This window comes from Dipteris shenzhenensis, chromosome 29, assembly GCF_047967505.1.
Source record: "Dipteris shenzhenensis isolate YYH24624 ecotype China chromosome 29, Dip_SZ_1.0, whole genome shotgun sequence".
Classification (NCBI taxonomy): Eukaryota; Viridiplantae; Streptophyta; class Polypodiopsida; order Gleicheniales; family Dipteridaceae; genus Dipteris; species Dipteris shenzhenensis.
Window position 1 is genome coordinate 40,808,019 of NC_141624.1, and position 22,265 is coordinate 40,830,283.

Here is a 22,265-nt window from a genome sequence, read left to right on the forward strand (position 1 = left end):
TGTTTGCACATGCATGTAATGGAGCTTGATGCAATGTATGAATGTTTCCACTCCTCAATCAAGTAACCACATAGGGTGTGAAGAAAGAGGTAGGATTTCCTTCATTGGAAACTTACCTTTAGAATCATCCCTTGTCTCTTGAACGATATGGGTCTATATTGCATTGTTGCTTGTTTAGGACATGAAAGACGAGAGAAATTCTAGTAAATGATGTTTCGATGCTTGCCCAATTACATGAAAATCCCATAGGCATAAATATAAATTGTACATTCAGACACATGCTCATAACAATAGATTTTAACAAAAGATGTTTGCAAAGGAAATGGTATTTCAGTGTACATTCTTGTAAAATCAAATGGCATGTAATGCTCAATCTCGGTACTATTTTGGACCCTTAAAAGAAGTTAAATCCAATTGCTGACAATGGCTTATCTAGATAATATTGTTGGCCCAATAGCATACTATGGTGTACGTCAAATGAGATAATATAAGAATAAAAGCAAGTACCCATGTCTCTGTCCCCTTACTGAGTCTATCACTTGTTACTCTCTTAAAATGAGGAACCTTTTGTATCTCACCGCTCCTATGTGTTCATTCACTAAATCTCTCTCTCTCTCTCTCTCTCTCTCATAAATATTCATGCCCATGTACCCTTAGAGCATGATCACACATGCAAATTGATGACATGAGGTAGGGGTTATTTACCAGCACCGTTTTGGTTGATTTGGCATTCTCAATTCAACCACACAAAAGTAGAAGGGAGACGATGAAATCAGGGGCAAATTAGCCTATGGACCCTAAGCCCCTACTTTGGGTCCATCCGTGTGAGGGCATGTGGTAGGTAGCATTGTAAAATGACATTTACACTTGTGTTTTCCATATCACCCTCAATGACTATAAAAAAAAGTTAGGTCCCAAATGGCCTTTTTTGATCATAATGTTGTCAGGGCTAAGTGTGAGCTTGGCCTGCAGAACTAGAGCCACATAGCATTAATTCATCGAAATCTCTCTGGCATGGTAATGATATTCATAGGTCTCATCAAGGGTAACTTTTACAGGAAGTTGGGGTAAACCTTTCTCTTCTCTGGAGGTTTGCTAAATAGTGGTGTCCTAGCCTGAGGAGGGAGGGAAATAGAGTGGGCACATGCCCGTCGAAGATAGCAATCCGTCAAGGACACTCCTTATCGGATGCTATCCGAAATATGGGCACATGACTATCGTAATGACTGACGGACTTTGTCAAGATTATGCGCACATGATCCGATTGGCAAAAGCTGAGGTAGAGGGCTTCATCGTGATACGGGAGGAGTCGTTCCATTGATTGGAAAACATCGTAATGTTGTTAACACCTTGGTGAATATGCATGCCAAATGTGGCTTGCTTGCAGAAGCACTGGATAGGCTCTCCAACTTCCTTCCGTGACGGAAATTCATGCCAAGCAAGCAATCCGAAGTAGGAAGGTATTATAGTCTCGTGTGGATAGAGAGGGGGGGGGGGGTATTTGGAAAGGAGGGATGGGGACAAGAAGGGAGTTAAAAGGGACCTAGGAAAGAGAGATTGAATGGTGCTATGACAAAATGGTCAAAAGGGAGGAAGAGTGTTGTTAAAGAAGAAGAGAGGGAAGGAAGGAAGGAAGGAAAGGAGGGATGGAGTTGTGGATGCTCAGGAAATGAAGAGCAAAGGTACTCCTTCTCTTCTTTTTCCTCCTCTTCTTCCTTTCAAGCTCCTCAATGGGCTTTCCTCCTCCCCCTCCATCTCCATCTCCATCTCCATCTCCATCTCCATCGCCCACCTCCCCTTCTCCCTCACATCCCCCCCCCCCCCTCTCCCGTCCCAATTCTGATCAACCCAAGTTGAGTTCCTCTCGTCACTCCCGCAGAAATGGCTCATTAGCCTCCAAGTTTGCCCCAGTAGCCTCTTCCAAAGCCTCAGCAAAAGGTGAAGCAGCAGCAGCACGAGGTGGAGCAGTAGCAGGCGCCGCCGCGGCTCCCCCTGCTCCTTCTTCCTCAGCTCGTACCTCCCCCCCCGATGCCGCCTCCCCTTCCGCTGATGACCTCCTTCACGCTCGCCCCGACCCCAGACGACCCGCCAAGCCTGGCGATTCCTGTAGCGCCTCTGAATTGGAGGAGCACCAGCCCATGGATGCGCAGGCCCGGCAATGCCCCGACAAGGAGAGAACAGCCGTGGATGCCTTTGGCGCATGGTGTTGGGTCCATATGACTACGTTTTACACGCAGCAGAAGCCGCGTATAGATGCTTTCAGTGCAGCAATGCTGGAATGGAGACGCAAGGTTCAATCACAGAGGCCACACATAGATGCTTTTGTTGCAACAATGATGGATTGGTGGAATAAGGTCCACTCGCTCATGCGTCGTGCCTGGCCGCCGTTGCGTTCGGGTTTGGTGATCGTTGGCGGAATTGCATTCACGCTCGGTCTAATGTGGCTTGATTGCAGCATACGAGGTTTCAAATCTCTCTTTCGTTTGGGATCGGCGGCATTGTTTCTGCTCCTGTGTTGCACTTTACTGAACTTTGGCATCCTTGCGGGGTTCTTCAAACTCCTCGTGGCCCTGGTACTTTTTCTCAAAAACCCAGCTGCTTAACGGTACAATGTCTAATTTAGGTTGTCTGTGCTGGCCTCCGGAAAGCAGGCTTAACGATTTCGTCAATTTGTACTGCTGTACTGTTGTGAGGTTTGAAGAAATTGAGAAAACGTACCTGAGCAGCGACGTTGTCTTGTTAATGTTCAGCCTTGTGTTAAATATCCTCAGATATTCTTCACGTTAGTTGTATTGGAGCATTACTTCATAGACGACATAAACCTTTGCCATATAGATGTCTTGTAGTTACTGATTAGATACATGGTTTTTCTTTGTTGGAGAAATTTGAGATTCTCTTGTAAGTGATTCAAGGGAGCAAAATGATTCCCACAGTTCACCGACTGATGGTGTCAACATCGATTTGTAGTGACAACTGATCCATGGCTACTGAACCGAGGTAGAAAGGTGGTAGGCAGGGTTCGAAGATGGGCTCTGGTACCAGTTAACGGGTCAGGGCAGAAGTAGAGATTGGGGGTCAATGAATTGCTAGGCCAGTAGCAAACAGGGAATGAGAGTGAAGAGGGGCGAAGAAGACAGGTAGTGGAGCAAAAAAAGTCCCCCAAATCACATCAGTGAGGTGCTCTATAGTGACCGCACAAAGTGCTTTGTTGCCCTCTAAAACCAAAGACTTCAAGTCTAGGCCTAGCCAGCCATGTTGGAAGTGGAACTTCCCCTGCCTCTTTGTAGGCTTCAGTAGGTGCTCAAGGTAGACCTGTTGTTGCTCAATATGCTCACTATCTAGGGTCTCTGCACCCTCGTTGCTCTCCAACAGGCTGCTGGTGTGCACACAGCTAGATCACTGCCTCACAGCTGCTCTCCAACTCTCTTTGTCTCCACACTGTGGACTACTCTGACTGGCTGCGTTATGCACCATCCAGTGCTCTTCAGCTTGGTGCTGATTTGGATACTGGAGGGCCTTGGATGATCTGCCCAAGACCCCCACAATGCGGCCTTTTATAGGGCTGTATGCACCCACCCAGTCAGGCTGATTGCCGACCCACCAAATTTGCCGACTGGCCACATTGCCGATCAGGTCTGTTTTTCTGCCCACCTGCTGGCAGAGCTGGAGCACAGTCCACGTGGGACTGCCAGTGTCCTATCCAGTTATGGGGCTGCACATTGTGGCTATACAGGGGCAGATAGGGTGGGAGATTACCCAGCAATAGGTGCCAGCATTGGGGGCCAGGGCCTTACATAGGCCAGAAGGGCTGCCTGCAGTCGGCAGCAGCCTCGAGCAGTCTGCTGGTAGGTCTGGTGCCCTACAGGCTGGCTCCAGTAAACCCAAGAAGGATCACCGTGATGTGCTGCCATGTGGCCGCCTGTGTTTTCCCACGAGGCAGCCTGTGTGCTGCCCACATGACAGCCTCTCTTTGTCCCTCCCATCTGTTGGTCTGACTCCCCACCCCCTTGTCCTCATATGTGGGCTCATAGGTGGGGAGTTGACCACCACATTCTTAGATTCTGTTCCCAGAAGTAGTCTAATTTCACCTTTTCTACATCTTTCATGACAACCAATGCAAAGATTGTCTTGCCTTTACTAAACTCTATTGGCTGTCTCTTGCAGGGATTGAGCACAAGTGCTACACTAAATCTAATTATTAATCAAGCCAAAGGGGCAGCTTAAGTTGGCAATGTCTTACCATAAAGGCCATACGATAATGAAAATAATCAACACTCAAAATATGGCTGAAACTGGCCTTCGATAAACAAAAGGGCAGTGAACTTCTTCTACTCAGTCATAAACTTCATAAATGGCCACAATGCAAGCTTCAGTCACTTCAATCACTTAGCACAACTTAGAAACAAGCTTCAACAACAACAAAGGTGAGGCTAGAATGCCCCTGCTCAATGAAAATAGTACACAATGCACCCACTGGCCCCAAATGCCTTGGCGCCCCTTACGGTATTTATTTAATGCTTCTGAATGGAAATGCTTTACAACAAGGGTTCAACCCTGCACTGTTCCTCTCTGCAAATCCTCTACTTGTCTTCAAGGCATCTAATCCAAGTGCACCACTATAATTCCCACTGGCAAGGCATACTGAGGCATTCACTTCTGATCTGACACAACTTAGAGGCATTTTAGGCATCCAAACCACTGGCAAACTGAGCTCAAGGCAGCCTCAAGGCTATCACATGCATCCACACTGTCCTTAGGCCTTCCATAGGATCACCCTTGCCTTTGGGTGCTTGCTAGAATCTGTAGGAGTCCTAAAAGGACTGCACACAACACACATGCACTGCAAAAAGCTGCAAAGCAAGAAAGAAAAAGGAAAAATAGAACCTGGAACCAACTCCCGCTGTCTGTGGCAGAGGGGCGAGCTCCTTCCGCGCACCTATCCTCTCTCCAGGCTTCCTGCAGGGTGCAGGTGTCTTCTAGCAATGAGGAGAAGAGAGAAATGAAGGGAGAGAGTGGAGGGTGAACAAGAAAGAGCTGTAGAGAAAAGATGGTTTACAGATCTGCCCCGAAATGATTGCCTCGGGATCTGTGCGTGAGTCCTCCTAAGAGAGGGTGCCAAAAGCAACAGGGAAAGTTTCTCCTGCAGCCTGTACTGGTCCAAAACAGCTCCAGAAGCCACCACGCAGCCAAAAACGTGTGCACAAAGGTCTAGCTGTTGGAAAGGTCACCTCCCCATCTGTAAGCCCCCAAATGAGGAGAGCGTGGGGGAGGGAGACCTAGGGTAGGATGTGCCCCAAAAGAAGAGAGACGGGTACCTGGCTGATCTGCAGGAGCATAAGGTGGAGCAGAGGACAGCAATAGGGACCCAAGAGAAGAGACCACGAATAACGTCAGGAACAGTACGGAATAGTACAGAGCTGAGGCGCACACGTGGCAGATCAGGAGAACAGGGTAAACAGACGCTGACATGGCAGGTTAGGAGCGCAGGTGCATGGGGCTTGGTAGAGCAGCAAATGGGGCTGCGAGTGGGCAGTGGCATGCCTTATATAGGCTGGGCCCCTGCCTTGAGTGGAGGGCCAAAAGCCCTAGAAGTGTGGGCCAAAGGGCTCTAGTTTTGTGAGCCCTTAAAGGGCTGTTTTGGGGCAGACTGGTCGGCCCAAACAGACCAGCCAGTCGGCCCATTTAGGGCTGGCTGGTCGGTTAGTTCAAGGGGCCCTTGGGGCCTATAAAAGGAGAGGCTTGTGGCCTCATTTCTCATCCAACCTCCAGCAGAAAGTGGAGCAGATAGGAGCAGCCTGAAGGCATTCCCTTTGGCCTCATCTTGGAGGTAAAGGAGAGTTGAAGGAGTGCTGCAGACTGAGTTCCCTAAGGGCTGGGACCTTGGCTGTCTTCTAGGGCAGCAAGGTGTTGTGATCATCATATCTTCTGGAGCAGCCATTCACAAGCAGGTTGGAGCAGTGGAACAGGGACCTGTGTGCTGCAGATAAAGCTTGGCAGGGGCTGCCCACCTAGGCTGATTCACAGGCAGTAAGGTGGAGAAGAAGACACTGGACGGAAAGTCTACAGACGCTCGAGGTGGAGCACGCGGGCTTGAGTCTAGAGATAGCCAGCAGATTGGAGAAGGACCTTGTGGTTAGATCAGAGGACCACACCATTGGTGGGACTCTGGATCTATCTCTTTTGTATTGTGTCCATAGTTTTGGATGGAAATATATATTTTGGTGGTTTCTCTATCTGGCTGGTTCATTGTCTATTGATGAGTCTGCACACCTATTTTATGCACATCAAGTAAAGAAGTTTGTGATTCCACACACCCACACGCACACTGTGTGAGCTCCTGGGCATTACTACAAGTCTTCTGCTGTGTGTACCATCTGCAGGTTCATTTCTAACACCAGCACAGCAAAAGACAACCCCGGGCACCTGAACATGTCGTACAGACGTCCGTACAGTCTGTACTAAAATAGACTTAAAATGGCTGAGAACAGGCTTGAAACAGCTCAAACAGCTCAAAAACTGCACTAGAACCACTGAAAACGTCCAACACCTCTGGGAGAGTGAGGGGAGAGAGATGAAAGGTGGCGGAAGGGCATGCATACACATGCATGACAAATGGCACCTCCTTGCCATTTGCCCCTTCATTAAAGTCCTAACCCCCATAACAAGGACAACGTTGGTTATCCTTGGGCCTAACTTTTAGATCCCTCTTTTAAAGCCTTTGCCTTGCCCCTAGGACCTAGTGGTGCACCTAGACTTTGTCCTTAGGAACTTTAGGAAGTGTGTAGTTCCTCTAGCTAGTCCCTCACGGCCAAACCATTACAACACTTAACCGTGGTTCACCTCGGGTTAAGTGTAGGTTGAGTTACGAAGATACTTTACAACACTTTTCACGTCCTCGTGACATACCCTCCTCTTAAAACAGCAAACTACCTATGTTGCTGTTGAAAAAGTACAAATAGGTAGAAATAGCCCATACCAGAATATACATCATCTGTAAGATGCAACCTGTAATGATAATATGAGCTAGGAGAGCTTAAGAGTCCATCCATACATCAATGCATTCTCTATGTCGAGTGTCGCGAACACCCATCATGGAAACCTCACGGCACAAATACTGTCAGCAAGCAGCGTCTCGGGTGAAACAATCGGTGCCACCAAGCGATCTCCAGATATATGAGGAGTCTGAATCAAGGGGAGGTGCTACCCTCCTCTTGAGCACCAGGCAATGCTCCAGATCTCTGCTCTGCTGAACCTATAGGAGCCTGTACCGTAGTTGGCGCGAGCTGAAACACGTGGAGGTAGAGCTGCAAAATCTGAGGTGAGTTTGCCAGGTCACCCTCCTCCATCCACCTCGCATTCAGTGCAGGATAATTCTTGAACTTCACCAGGTAGCGACGGGAAACTCTACCTTTCACTTTTCTTTCCATATGTGCCAAAATTTGTTCCGGAACCAAGATTTCATCCAACTCTTCCACCTTGGGCTGATCCTCAGGCAGCAGGTCAGCAGGCACATCACCCTAGAAAGGCTTCAATAAAACTCACATGAAAGGGATTGTGTATGGTCGAAGTGGCAGGTAGCTTCAGCCTGTAAGCTACATCATTAATGCGTTCAAAAACCTGAAAAGGACCATAATACTGCATCTTCAGCTTTGTGTACACTTTCGTCTTGCCTTTCATCTTCCTGAGTCGTGCTTTTTGAAAACGCAGCAGCACCCAATCGCCCTCTTTCAAGAGTAACTCGCGGCGATGCTTATCGGCTGCCTGTTTTGTGCTTCTCTTGGCTTTTCTGGAGGGCTGTTTTGACCTTCTGGTAAGCAACATCCAAACTTTCCACCAATTTGTCCGCTTGAAAAATCTTCTCTTTTGTATGCAGAATGGGAGGTATCTTCCGTTCTCCTGCCACAATTTCAAAGGGGGCTTTCCCCGTGGATGAGTGTACAGTGTTGTTGTACGCGAACTCAACAAGTAGCAAAAATTGCTCCCATTTTAATCGCTGATCCGAAACATAGTATTTGAGAAGATCAAGGGCAGTGGAATTGGCTTCTTCGGACTGCCCATCAGATTCAGGATGGAAAGAGGATGAGAAATTCAGCGTGGTATCCATATTCTCAAAGATACCTCTCCAGAAAAGACTTGTCATCCGCGGGTCTCTATCACTGACAATTGATTGAGGCATCCTGTGATGTTTAAACACATGAGACATAAAGAGTCTTGCCATTTGGTTTGCTGTAATTTTCTTTCTGACGGGACTGAAGTGGGCATGCTTGCTGAATCTACAAATAATGGTCCATATCCCATCATGTCCAGATAGTGTACGAGGAAGATCAAAGATAAAATCCATGGCAATGCTTTGCCAAGGTCGATTGGGAATAGGTAGAGGCTGCAGCAGTCCAGCCGGGTTCTGCCTGTCATATTTCACCTTTTGGCAGGTGATGCATGTTTTGACATATGCCTTGACATCTTTCCTCAATGATGGCCAAAAGAAATAGTGCTCCACAGCTTTGATGGTGGCACCTTTGTGTCCTGCATAGGGTGGAGCATGACTCTTTGTCAGCACTTTGGGCCTCAACTGTTTTGTGACACACAATCTGCCATGCATCACCAGAGATCCGTCTTTGAGAGTTAGTGCTCATGCCTCTATCCATCAACCAACTGATCATAAATCCGTGAAAAATCAGCATCATTGGCATATTGATCCTTCATGGCATCAAGCTCATCATGATATGCAATGGTCACCGCTGAAACTTGTGGCTTAACAGACACTGCATTTGGAGTGGGCTTGGATGAGAGTGCATCTGCAGCAACATTCTTCTTCCCAGGCACATGCACAATCTGAAAATGAAACATAGAAAGAAAATTCGCCCACCTCATATGCCTTCTCAGACAACTTTCTCTGAGTGAGGAAGTACTGTAGTGATTGATGATCGGTCTGAACATGAAAATCAGCACCCAAAAGATAATGCTTCTAGGTCGAAAGAGCATGGATGACAGCCAACATCTCTTTCTCATAGATGCCAAAATTCATTTCAGCATCCTGGAGCACTCTACTCTCGTATGCCACAACTCTTCCATCTTGCATAAGTACCCCTCCTACGCTGTTCTCACATGCATGTGCTTGGACAGCGAAGGGTTTGCGAAGATCTGGCAAAATAATCACAGGATCTGAGCAGAGTCCCTCCTTCAGTAGGTCAAAAGCTGCAATTTCTTTGGGACCCCATCTGAAAGTGACCGCTTTCTTCTGTAAGGCATGTTAAGGAGATGCAATCTGTGCAAAATACTGAATGAACCTCCTGTAGTACGAGCACAAGCCCAGAAAGCTGCGTACTTCATGGATGTTTTTCAGGTGTGGCCAATTCCTGATGGCCTCTACCTTGGTAGGGTCCATTCCATCCTTGGAAACAATGTGCCCGAGAAAATGGATCTCATGCATGAAGACTTCACTTTTCTTGGCATCGACAAGCAGCTTATGCTTCCGTAGCTCCTCGAGAACAATTGCCAGGTGCTTCCTATGTTCAGCCTCATCCTGAGAGAACACGATGATGTCATCGAAGAAAGTGTCAACAAAGGCTCTGTGCTCTCTAAAAATCCTATCCATAATTTTGTTGAAGGTGGCAGGTGCATTGGTTAACCCAAATGGCATGACAAGAAACTCGTACAGACCAAATGTGGTACAAAATGCTGTTTTGTGAACATCCTCTGGCTGAATTTTGATTTGGTGATAACCACTCTTCAGATCAATGTGGCTGAACATTCGAGACCCCTGTAACCTATCCAAAATGTCATCTATCCGAGGTATAGGGAATCTGTTCTTAATGGTAATCTTATTGAGGGCTCTATATCCGCCAGGATCCATCCTTCTTCTGGACCAAGAGCACGGGTGAGCAGTAAGGTGAAGAGGTGGGCTGAATCAGCCCCTTCTCCAGTAGGTCCTTGACCTGGTTCATAATTTCCTCTTGTTGGGCTGCACTGACCCTGTAAGGAGTGTTAGATTCTCACTGTGCCCACCTGTGAGCCCCCGTTTCGAGGGGACAAGGGGCAGTGAGAGATAGGAGGGCTGGGAGAGAGACTCAAGCCAGAAGCAGAGGGAGGAGAGCATGGCAGATATAGGCGACCAGCACACGGGCTGGTCGCAGCCTGCAACAGCAGGTAAAAGGGGGCTTTAGGCCTTACATGGAGGCTCCTGCAGCAGTGCAGACTGGCTGCACAGGGCACCCTTATATAGGGGCCTGTGGCAGGCCAAGTCGGCCCAACCAGGGCCACCGACCAGGGCCAACCCTGGTCAGTTTTATGGGGCCCATGAAGTCGGCCACCAAACAGGGTACGGACCGTGCTGGTCGGTCATCTAAAGGGGCCTGGGAAGTGCCTATAAAAGGCCCACTTCTCCATTGATCCCTGCATCCAGTGCACTACATAAAGCCTTCTCCAAGGCAGCGTTCAGCACTCAGATCTGGGACAGTTTGTGAGAGCAGTGCACTACATAAAGCCTTCTCCAAGGCAGCGTTCAGCACTCAGATCTGGGAGAGTTTGTGAGAGAGAGTTCATCAGTTTGCTCCAGCACCCTGCTGTGATTTGTACTGCTCCCTTGGAGCCATTTTCTGCCCACCATCCGGTGGATGAATGTACTCTCTCTCTCCATCTAGTGTTTGTTGCATCAATGATCATCTATCTGAGTTGAGTGTGTGAGAGTTGGAGAGATCTTGGGTGGAGGATTGAGTGATTCATTCCCTCCTATTTTCTAACATGGTATCAGAGCCATAGGCTCTCAACTCATCTTCATCAAAGCACTCTTTGAAGGAAGGAGTCCCTTGGCAGAAAGGCGATTCTGTTTTCAGCTCAGGCTAGCACGGGAGGTCAGTACATCTTTTTTGCTTCAGTTTTTCAGCTTGCTATTCACCGAGATGGATCTGCGTTCAGAAGCCTCCACACCCACTGCTCGTCCTTCCTCCTCCTCCGGTCATCTTCCTTCTTCATTCATTCCCAATTTTGGTGAAGCTGGAAAGCTCGATGGGATGAACTATCCAATTTGGAAAGTCAAGATCCGAAGCCACCTGGTGGCACGGAAGCTATGGAAGATAGTGATTGGGACCGAGATGAAGCCGAAGGACATTGTGGATAAAAGAGGTGATGTGCTATTTGAAGGAGATGCGGATGAACTCAGTGCATGGGAGGAGAGGGATGCTCAAGCCTTAGCAATGCTAATTGGCACGACAGCAGATGCTGTGATTCCTCCTATCCAGTTGGCAGAGATGTCTTCAGAGGCGTGGGCCATACTGAAGGAGCTGTATGAAACCGATAATACAGCCCGTATCACTACTCTTCAGCATCAACTTTATAATCTTGATATGAATGAGTGTCACCACAATGTAAATATCCTAAGTCAAAGTACAATTGACCATTTATTTGATCGTAATTAAAGAGTTTTATATGTGTTAATTATGGTCAAAGAGTTATTTTAATGGTCAAAGGATTGACTACGGTCAAAGATACTTGACTCTAGTCAAGTAAACCTGACTTCGGTCGGGAAGACTTGGTTTATTACCAAGAGGGTTAACTACGGTTAACCAAGATGTGCCAACTTGGTTGGAGAGTTGTGCCAACTTCGGTTGGAGAGTTGTGCCAACTTCGGTTGGAGAGACTTGGCTATAATTAAGGCGCCTCGACCCTTGGTCAAAGCTCCTTAATTATAATCAAGAGTGTTGACTCCGGTCAACAAGAGAATAAATATATATTTTTATATTTGTTTAGGTGTGCACATGTATTCAGTGGGGACGCCCACCGTGACTAGAATTAGTCCACAGTGTGTTATTTGCATGCAAAGCGCTAACAATTAATGGGTGCCATGGTGGTGCGCTTTCATTAATTGTTGCAGGTACTAGGAAGAGTTATTTTTCCTAAGCGCTACGGGAGCCTAACAAGCATCTAGGAGGCGGTTCGTGTAACCAAGTGCTTTGAAGACTCCAGAGTGGCCCTTAGTGGCATGTAATAGGACTTAGTCTAGATTTTAGACAAGTGGCATGTTGCCAATTTGAAATGAGCTTGAAGCTCTTGTAATAAAGGGATTTTCACGTTTTGAATTAGAGGGTATCAGACAGCTCTACGCTGAACTTTTGTAACAGATTCTCTTCAAGTAATAAAATACCTTCGGGGGGGTCCAGCCCGATTTTGGTCTCCAGGCTCCTTCCACTCCTTCAGCCTCATACTCTCTTCATCCTCAAGGTTTTCCAGCCCTCCTTCAGCCCCATTCACTCCTTTCCTCTCCTTTCTCTCCTGCAGCCTGCTTCAGCCCTCCATCATCATCTACTCCCCTCCCTTACTGACGTGGCGTTTCCCTGTTTCAGCCCTCCCAAAAATTCCAAAATGTTTCCGTTTCCGTTCCCCGTTTCCATTTCCCCTAACTATGGCTTGCTGACTTCTACGAAGGAGGTTCATAGTAATTGCTGTCTCTCAGAAGAGCGAGATGTATTTCATTGGTATCAGAGCACAGCTATACTGTCTTCTTAGACAGTGATGATCCAAGGAGTTGATGTGTGACTTTGCTGAAAAACTAACGGAAAAGAAAGAGGCACTGCTGTAGTTTTACGACGGTACAGCTGGTCTTTTCGCTGTTGAAGAGGACGAGTCTACGGGGGTCTCGTTGCTGATCTTTTCCACAGAGAAACAGAGCACTGCTGTTAATTGTGAGGAAGGAGAATATGCCGGCGATAACTGATACGATAGGCATTGTATGCAGACGAGGAGCAGACGAGGAGCAGACGCTCAGGGCGGAGGGCTAGGAGGGATTACTGATGCTGTCACGCGGGCACACATGGTCCCCACGCAGGACGTAGTGTAGCATGGCGTTCGCGTGACGAGTAGCGACGAGGTTCGTAGGCTCCGTCGACCATTTCCTTGTGCAGGGTGCCGGCGTGACGCTGCCAAGGTCTGAAACCTTTGGCTGTTGCTGACGTGGCCAGGGTAGGAGTACAGGTGGCTTGCACAGGCACTGGTGTGGCAGCCAAGCAGCAGATGACGTGGCAGACAGCTCAGCAGATCTGACACGTGTCACACAGGCAATCAGACAAATTGACGTGGCAAGTTGCTGACGTGGCATGCAGGCCTGAGGGGTGCTGACGTGGCAGTACATGTGGCAGCCAGATCAGATGCTGATGTGGCACTGACACATGGCAGACAGGTGGCTGATGTGGCAGACTTGAGGTTAAGCTAACCTCACCTTGGTTAGTGGACTGGTTAGAGGTCCAGTTAGTTGACCCAACCAGACCAGTCTGGTCACTGTAACTAGACTGTGACCAGTCCAGTTAGTCTAGTTGCAGACTAACCAGACCAGAACCAGTCAGTCTGGTTAGAGTAACTAGCCAGTTACTCCATCTGGTTACTGTCCTTTCAAAAAAAAAAAGGACAGTTGCAGAGACCGTTTCTGCTAGCAGATTTCACCTGCCTGTCAGACTTTTACTGTCAGAAAAGCAGCAGAAACACAGTAAAATCAGAGATTTGCAGAAAAAGAAAATGCATGCCTTTGTACACTGGGAAGATGAATCAGATGCTTCTGAGTGCTTTTTGCAGTAGCCAGAAAAAAGGCAATACAATTGTTGATGCTTTAGCAATTTTGTGGGTTTATGCTTTGAACTGATAGCCCAATTACTGGCACAAGTTGTGAATGCAAGACACCTCTTGTTGAGGTATTTTTTTCTGTCGGAAAAGCAAAGGTAGTTGTGCATCAGTTACCTACACGGTGTGTGAATCTCAGAATATGGATCAATCACCTATCCAGTGGGATTCACAAGATAGGGATGCACATCCAAGACAAAGAAGTGTGCAGCAAGCTCACCAAGAATTTGAACAAATGGTACGTGCTCGTATGCAAGAGATGGAAAATCTCAGAAAAGATCCAAGGGCTCAGCATTTGTTTCAAGCAGAAGCTATGCCTAATATAGCATATGACGTGCCAATGCCAGAGGCACACTCTTGCGTACAACCAAAGAGAGAGAGATCTCATAGGGGACGGTCCCATAGCAGGAAGAGATCGAGGCATCATCACCGATCTCCTAGTCCATTACCGTCTACCTCGAGTTCGACTTCTGTATCTTCTTCTTCCTTATCAGATCAACCATCCAGGAAAAGAAGGAAACACAAGAAGTATGGTCATAGAGAGACCAAGGAATTCAAAGAGGGAGGTAAATCTGTCAAGTTTATGACCTACAATGGACAGTATGGTCATACAAACAAAGCATTGCAGTTCATCAGGGAGTTTGATGCTACATTCGGCACAGAAAAGTTTTCAGAATCCTCCAAGTTAAGAATGGTCAGTTTGCACTTGACAGCAACAGCTAGTGCATGGTGGAGTGCACAGACCACAGATGGGTCAGCCCCAAGGAAGTGGAAGGACTTCAAGAAAGCCTTCTACTAGCAGTTTATGCCTAAACAGTTTAGAGACCATGTTCTTCAAGATTGGGACAGTTTGCATATGGATGTAGGAGATACAGTGGATGTGTACAACCAAAAGTTTTGGGATGCTTATTTGCAGGTTGCACCTTTCAAAAAGATCTCCAAAGGGACCCAAATGAGAAAGTACAGAGCAGGTCTCACTCCAAGAATTCAGGCAGTAGTAAATGCTTTGGTTACAAAGAACATTCAAGACCTTATGCATTCAGCTTCAGTAGCTAGTCTTGTGCCGTTACAAGATCCATCTACAGTGCTATCCTTGCATGCAGGACGTGCTGATAGAAAGAAAACTGATTTTTCAAAATCAGAAAAGAAAGAGTACCCCAAGGGTACTCAGTTTTCAAAGGCTTATAAAGGCAAATCTCTATTCACCCCTGAACAAATAGTTGAATTCCGTAGAGATGGGAAATGCTTCAAGTGCGGCAAAGAGGGGCATGTGGCTGCCCAGTGCCCAAAAAAGCCTTCAACTTCGAAGGAAAAAGAGGCAGAGAAGCCACGAGGACCGCAAAAGCCAATGGCGGGAGGAATTCCTGACATACTGGGTCATGTTTCAAACCCTGAAGAACGAGAATTGCTGCTATCATGGGGCAAAGTCAGAGACCAGCAAGCGCTGATTTTATTTGATCTAGGGGCTACTGATAATTTCATATCAGAGGACCTAGCCCTGAGGCTGGGAATAAAGATGGAGGAGTTGGGCAGGGCTTTGGATGTCGATCAGATGTTCTGTGGGAATCCTGTGCCAGTTACTCCCTTGATAGGGAAGCTCCGTCTTCATGTTCAGAGTTATGTGGATCAGGAAGACTTCTTCATTTCTCCACTGAAACATCATGATGTAGTCTTGGGAATGCCTTGGTTTCATCGCAAGGCAGTGAAGTTGACTCTTCCTGAAAGAGTGCTGGAGTTTGTGCATAGGGGGAAAAATCAGCGTTTAGTTGCCAGGAATAAAGGGGACACTATTCCCATTGTATCTGATGTTACAGCAATTTCGGCGGACATGGTTTTTGTAAAAGAAAAAGAGAATGATATGCATGTTGAAATGAATGATGCAGACAAAGATAAGTTTCAGTTTCTTGTAAACTTTAAAAATTGCTTCTCCGATGCTTTGCTAGGGGAGTTACCCCCAGAGAGACCAGAAGATCATCAGATAGAGTTAATGCCTGGTAGTGAGCCACCAAACAGACCACCTTATAGAGTCAGTGCGACTGAGAGAGAGGAGATTATGGCTCAGGTACAAGACTTGCTGTCCAAAGGGTTGATTCAGCCCAGCTCGTCTCCTTTTTGTTCCCCTGTACTGCTAGTACAGAAGAAAGATGGTTCATTCCGTATGTGCGTCGATTATCGCGCACTGAACAAAATGACCATCAAGAATAGATTCCCTATTTCGCGCATTGATGATGTGCTGGATCAGTTAAATGGAGCTTCAATTTTCAGCAAGATAGACTTAAAGAGTGGCTATCACCAAGTGAGGATACAACCTCAGGATGTGCACAAGACAGCGTTCCGCACTACATTCGGGTTGTATGAATACTTAGTGATGCCTTTTGGGTTGACAAATGCTCCAGCCACATTCAATAGAATGATGGATCGCATCTTCGGAAAGTACAGGCATTTCACAGGTACTTTCTTTGATGATATCTTAGTCTTTTCAAAGACAGAAGAAGAGCACAGGGAACATCTTGCTATAGTGTTTCAATAACTGAGAAATCATCAGCTCTATGCAAACAGCAAGAAAAGTGAATTCTTCTTGGAAGAAATCCATTATCTGGGGCATATAATATCCAAGAATGGGATACAGATGGATCCAGCAAAGATCCATGCCATTCAGGAATGGCCAGAGCTGAAAACTGTGCATGAAGTTCGAAGTTTCCTAGGCCTGTGTTCTTACTACAGAAGGTTTATCAGACATTTTGCTGATATCGCAGCTCCATTACATGACCTTACTAAGAAAAATGCAGCCTTCACATGGGGAATATCACAGAAGAAAGCATTCAATACACTCAAGGAGAAGTTGACTACAGAGCCTATTCTTGTAGTCCCGGATCTTTGTCAATCTTTTGATGTTGATTGCAATGCTTGTGGAGAATGTGTTGGGGCTGCATTGCATTAAAATGGTCATGCAGTGGCCTATGAAAGCAGGAGACTTCGGGATGCAGAAAGATATCTAGGAATCTATGAGAAAGAGTTATTGGCTGTAATTCATGCCATCCATACATGGAAGCACTATTTGATATACATCAGTTTGTTACTGAATGCCTTACGTGTCAGAAAGTCAAGTATGACAGACGGAAGGCACCTGGCCTACTTATCCCTCTTCCCGTGCCTCAGGCACCATGGGAAAGTATTACAATGGACTTTATTTTTGATTTGCCAAGATTAAAGTCGGGGAATGATGGGATTTGGACTATCATTGATAGATTCAGCAAGCAAGCTCATTTCATTCCGGTTCGCAAAACCATAAAGGCAGATCATATGGCTAAGCTTTTCATGGCACAGATCTTTAAGCATCATGGTATGCCTAAGTCCATTTTTAGTGATCGAGATCCTAGAATGACCAGTCTATTCGGGAGAGCTTTATTTGATAACATGGGGACGAATCTGAATTTTTCTTCTTCCTTCCATCCCCAGACAGATGGTCAAAGTGAAGTAGCAAATTCTACAGTTTTGGATATGCTGAAATGCTACGTGGGTGACCAAAGTTCAGACTGGGAAAAGTACCTACCGTTGGTAGAGTTTGCTTACAATAATACAGTACATAGCTCTACAGGGAAAGCCCCTTTTGAGGTCATATATGGGAAGGTGATTTTGCCACCTATATTGAGGACCAAAGATGAAATATTTGCAGCTGATCAGTTTGTGAGAGACCTCCAGACAGCTTACAGCCAAGTACGGACAGCAATCGAAAGGTCTCAAGAGAAACATAAAAGAGCAGCAGATAAGCATAGGAGACAGTTAGATCTCAAGGAAGGGGACTGGGTACTTTTGAAGTTTGAAAAAGCTAGGCTCCGCAAGTTTAAAGGCAAACAGAAAGTGTATGCAAAGTTATCTCCCAGATACTATGGCCCTTTCAGGGTTACGGAAAGAATAAATGAGGTTGCATACAGGTTAGAATTGCCAGAGCATTGGAGGATTCACAATGCATTCCATGTGAGTCTTCTAAAGAAATTCTAGGGACCAGAGCCTACAGAACCAGAATCAGAGGATCCACCAGAAGTGGATGAGCTGGAGGAGGTCCTTCAGCCAGAGCAGATTGTGTACCATACTGTGCGCAAAGGCCCTCAGGGTAAGGAGTTTTACATGTATCTTGTAAAATTCAAGAATTATACGGCATTAGATGCCAAGTGGATGGACGAAGACATGTTATGCGACCATCCACAACATTTGGATGTTTACAAGGAAGCTTTTCAGTTGAGGTCAATTGAATAGAAGCCGAGGGGATGTCACCACAATGTAAATATCCTAAGTCAAAGTACAGTTGACCATTTATTTGATCATAATTAAAGAGTTTTATGTGTTAATTACGGTCAAAGAGTTATTTTAATGGTCAAAGGATTGACTACGGTCAAAGATACTTGACTCTAGTCAAGTAAACCCGACTTCGGTCGGGAAGACTTGGTTTATTACCAAGAGGGTTAACTACGGTTAACCAAGATGTGCCAACTTTGGTTGGAGAGTTGTGCCAACTTCGGTTGGAGAGACTTGGCTATAATTAAAGCGCCTTGACCCTTGGTCAAAGCTCCTTAATTATAATCAAGAGTGTTGACTCCGGTCAACAAGAGAATAAATATATATTTTTATATTTGTTTAGGTGTACACATGTATTCAGTGGGGACGCCCACCGTGACTAGAATTAGTCCACAGTGTGTTATTTGCATGCAAAGCGCTAACAATTAATGGGTGCCATGGTGGTGCGCTTTAATTAATTGTTGCAGGTACTAGGAAGAGTTATTTTTCCTAAGCGCTACGGGAGCGTAACAAGCATCTAGGAGGCGGTTCGTGTAACCAAGTGCTTTGAAGACTCCAGAGTGGCCCTTAGTGGCATGTAATAGGACTTAGTCTAGATTTTAGACAAGTGGCATGTTGCCAATTTGAAATGAGCTTGAAGCTCTTGTAATAAAGGGATTTTCACGTTTTGAATTAGAGGGTATCAGACAGCTCTACGCTGAACTTTTGTAACAGATTCTCTTCAAGTAATAAAATACCTTGGGGGGGGTCCAGCCTGACATGTTGTCCTGGGCCCTAGTGTCTCTGTTAAGAGAGAGAGTGAGGGAGAGCAAACAGAGAAGTGTGCTTGTTGACTTCTACGAAGGAGGTTCATAGTAATTGCAGTCTCTCAGAAGAGCAAGATGTATTTCAATGAGGGTGATAGTGTGCATGACCATCTGACAAAGGTGAAAGTTGTGTGGGACCAGCTCGCAGCGGTTGGTTAGAAGGTGGACTCGAGTCAATTGGCGTTGCTCACACTCCACAAGTTGCCACGGAGTTTCAAAAGTTTTGTGACTACGGTCACTGCGGGTCAACGGACTAAGCCAATCACCTTTGAGGAGCTTGGCCCACTCTTGCTTCAGGAGGAGGCTCGAGAGAAACTCTTTACGCAAACCGACGAGAAGGCATTAGTGGCCAAAGACAAGCCTGGAAAAGGCAAGCCAAAGGAGTTCAAGAAGTCAGAGGACGCTTACCGAAAGAAGAAAATGAAGTGCTTTTACTGTGAAAAGCTTGGCCACTCCGCCAAAGAATGCCGAAAGAAGAAGGCGGATTAGAAGTGGAAGAGAGAAGCCAGGAACAAAGAAGAGCCTAAGAATGATTCTACCAATGTGACGACTGGGCAGTTGTTTTTAATCAGTGAACATTGTTCAGCGTATCCTGTCAGTGAAGGAAAAGAGGGTTGGTATGTTGACAGCGGTGCTTCAAAGCACATGTCTAACAGAAATTTAAGTCTTGTGATTACTGTTTGGCTAGACTACTGTTTATGAGAATTTCAGTAATTCTTGTGCAAAACATATGTGCTTTCCATTGTAATTGGTGTCATTGTAATTAGTGTTTTCCATCTCACTGTTACGCTTTTGGCATGTGCTTGCTTTCCAGGTTTTTTCTTCAGCAGCAGCCTTTTTCTTGGGTTACACACCTGCACTGGCAATTATTGGCATCTTCAGTAGTGTCATCCTTTGGTTGTATGGGAGTTTTTGGATTACAGCAGGAATAGTGTTGATAGGAGGTAAGCTTCTTGGGGACTCTCATGATAATGCAGTTGATGTTATGAAAGTGCGTGCACATTGTTGATGACTCTGGTGGTTGAAAAATTATGTAAAGTCCCCCCCCCACCCCTCTCGCCTGTAACGCCTTCTTTTCTTTGGCAAGACAAAAGCTCCTCCAATGTTAGAAATAGAGGTCTTAATGCTTGAACCTCTAATGCAGCAGATAGATCTAGGAAACTCTTTTCAAACACTTGAAGAGATGCACTCACAAGCTGCCATGTTGTCCAGCTTAAGTTGTCTTTCAAAACATCGGTAAGAACTCATTCATAATAATAGATAAAGGCCAGCATACCCAGATGACCATGTTTCTGCAAGGCTTCGTATGCACCTGGAGGTTTGACATAATTTTGTCCAATGATGGGAGAGAAACCAAGTGGTCTGGTTGTTCTAGACAGTCTATTGTTGCAGGCAGTCTCAGGATGTACCAGCTGACCTGTTTGTGTTAGAAGAATGATCACTAACCCAACTATGAGCGCCCATATGAGGAGCATAACGGGTTCGTAGACCAGGGTAGGTAGGCTGACCTGGAACCGCAGAACAGGCTGGTGCACAAGCAAGGCTGCATGGCAAAAGAGCAGGGCTTCATGGCAGAATAGCAGCAGAACAGTACAGCGCTGCCCGGGCCTATTTATAGGCCCGGCACTAGGGCAAGAGGTAGGAGGCAGAAGCAGCTCCAGTCGGGGTCGGCAGCAGCTCAGGCGGAGCTTTTGGCCTACAGGGTCGGCCAGATTTTGGGTGGGGGTCCTAGCCCTCCTCCCCTCCATAAACGGCATGTGCGGGGGGGAGGGGGGGGGGGGGAGCCACACTGAAGCCCTTCAAAGGCAATGCAGACTGACAAGTGCCTTGCGAGTAGACCTCTCTCAGGGATCTCAGCAGTGCAATTGCTGTTTTACCAGCATCTTTGCTGGAAATTTTTCGTTCTGCCATAGAAGCATTTCTATTCACACGGCTTTGTTCTTCCTGTAACAAAAGGGCAACTAGCTGGTCAAAAATGTAGTGGTTGGCGTTGCCCATGGCAATCAACCACAAAGTGCTTGCATCACGTCCAGCCCACCGAATTTGCTCCTGAGTAGGAGGTAAAGCAACTGTAGTGGAAGAGGCAGTTGTAGTGGAAGAAGGAGCTGTACCAGAAGTAGACCCATCACCAAATGAGCAAGAGGCATTACCAGATGTACCAGAAGCATTAGGTCTACGAGGACCTAGAGGGCTCGGGGTGGCTGGAAATGGTTGAGGGGTGTGACTGTGGCCTGCTCTGATACCATTGTAAACTAGGGCAAGCAAGGAAGGAAAGGAGGTGGAAGCAATGGAGAGACAACCTGTATTGCTGTAATGATTGCTGCAATGAATGAACTAGTACAAAGTACACCCAATATAACAAAACCCTAGGACATGGTGTCCTAGTAGTACCTAGTGTACTAACTGCACCATATGTCCTAATTGCCTATATCTAGGCCTACAAGGCACATACCAAGGAATGGATGGCACCTATGGATAGCCCATAGATTGGCCTACAGAAGAGAGTGTTTTCGAGGAAGAAGGCTATGGAACTTAAGAAGGTTACACAATAGAATAATGGTCATGGACCATTGGCTCCAAAAAATTGAATATTGACTTCAAAACATTGGCTAATATTATTAGAAGTGAGGAAATGGTAGAGGGGGAGAGAGAAAAGAAAGTGGCGGGGGGGGAGAGAGAGAGAGAGAGAGAGAGAGAGAGAGAGAGGATTAGATTACATCAAAAAGTGAGTACAATGGTTGGGGAGATGGACTTCTATACTCCCCTTGTACTATATCTCCTTTTTGCCCCTCTCTAGGCCTAAACATCCCCTAGGTCAAATTAGCCCTAAACCTCACTAACTTGGCCCAATCTTGGCCTTCATTACAATCCATCCCTTCTCAAAAATAATTTTGTCCTCAAGAGTCAAGATTGTAGGTGATGGTTAGGCACCAAGGCCCCTTGTTGCAAAGGGGTTATATTTCATCATGCATGCCACCAGAGCCAAAAGGAAATGTGATATATCCCTTTGCCTTGGGTGTTGTGGCACCTCGAGGGTCATGTGGGTGGCCCTTCATCGTGGCACGCTCATCATCACAAAGCTCCATAATGTTTGCATGATTTTTGTTCTGCACAACCCATGGCGCTTTGCTGTCCACTTTTCTCCATATGGGAACCATTGATTGCTTTGCCATATACCTTAGATGGTAATTCAAAGAGCGCTTCAATGAGCGGTCTTTGCATTTCATCTCTGGTTATGCTGTCCTTACCAAATGTAAAGAACTGAAAATCATCTTCATTATAGCTACTGTATTTGGACTCCAACAGCTCCATAAATTTCTCTAATCTCCCAACCTTCCATGGATCAAGAGTTCTCACATATGAGACAATAGAGGGATCCAATACTTAGATGCTAGCATACATGTCTTTCGGATGTCTTCCAAAGATGATACCTTTGCTGGAACATGGTGCATCTGGTGTCTGAACAGCCAAATAATCTGACAGATACAAATCAGGCCTGCTAGGAGTCATGTAAGCACCCCATTTGCAACAGTCCTTACAGCATGCATTCAGTGTTGA

General features: G+C 46.3%; 1 protein-coding gene across 1 annotated transcript in view; it reads left to right on the forward strand.

Moving 5' to 3' along the window:
• The first annotated feature begins 1,592 nt into the window (after positions 1 to 1,592).
• LOC147882851 (uncharacterized) overlaps positions 1,593 to 22,265 on the forward strand; it is a 42,923-nt gene continuing 22,250 nt past the window's right edge. The window contains exons 1-2 of the mRNA XM_087400403.1: positions 1,593 to 2,573; positions 19,522 to 19,651. Coding sequence (XP_087256529.1) covers positions 1,731 to 2,573; positions 19,522 to 19,651 — 973 coding nt within the window. The 5' untranslated portion in view covers positions 1,593 to 1,730. The remainder of the gene's footprint in view (positions 2,574 to 19,521; positions 19,652 to 22,265) is intronic.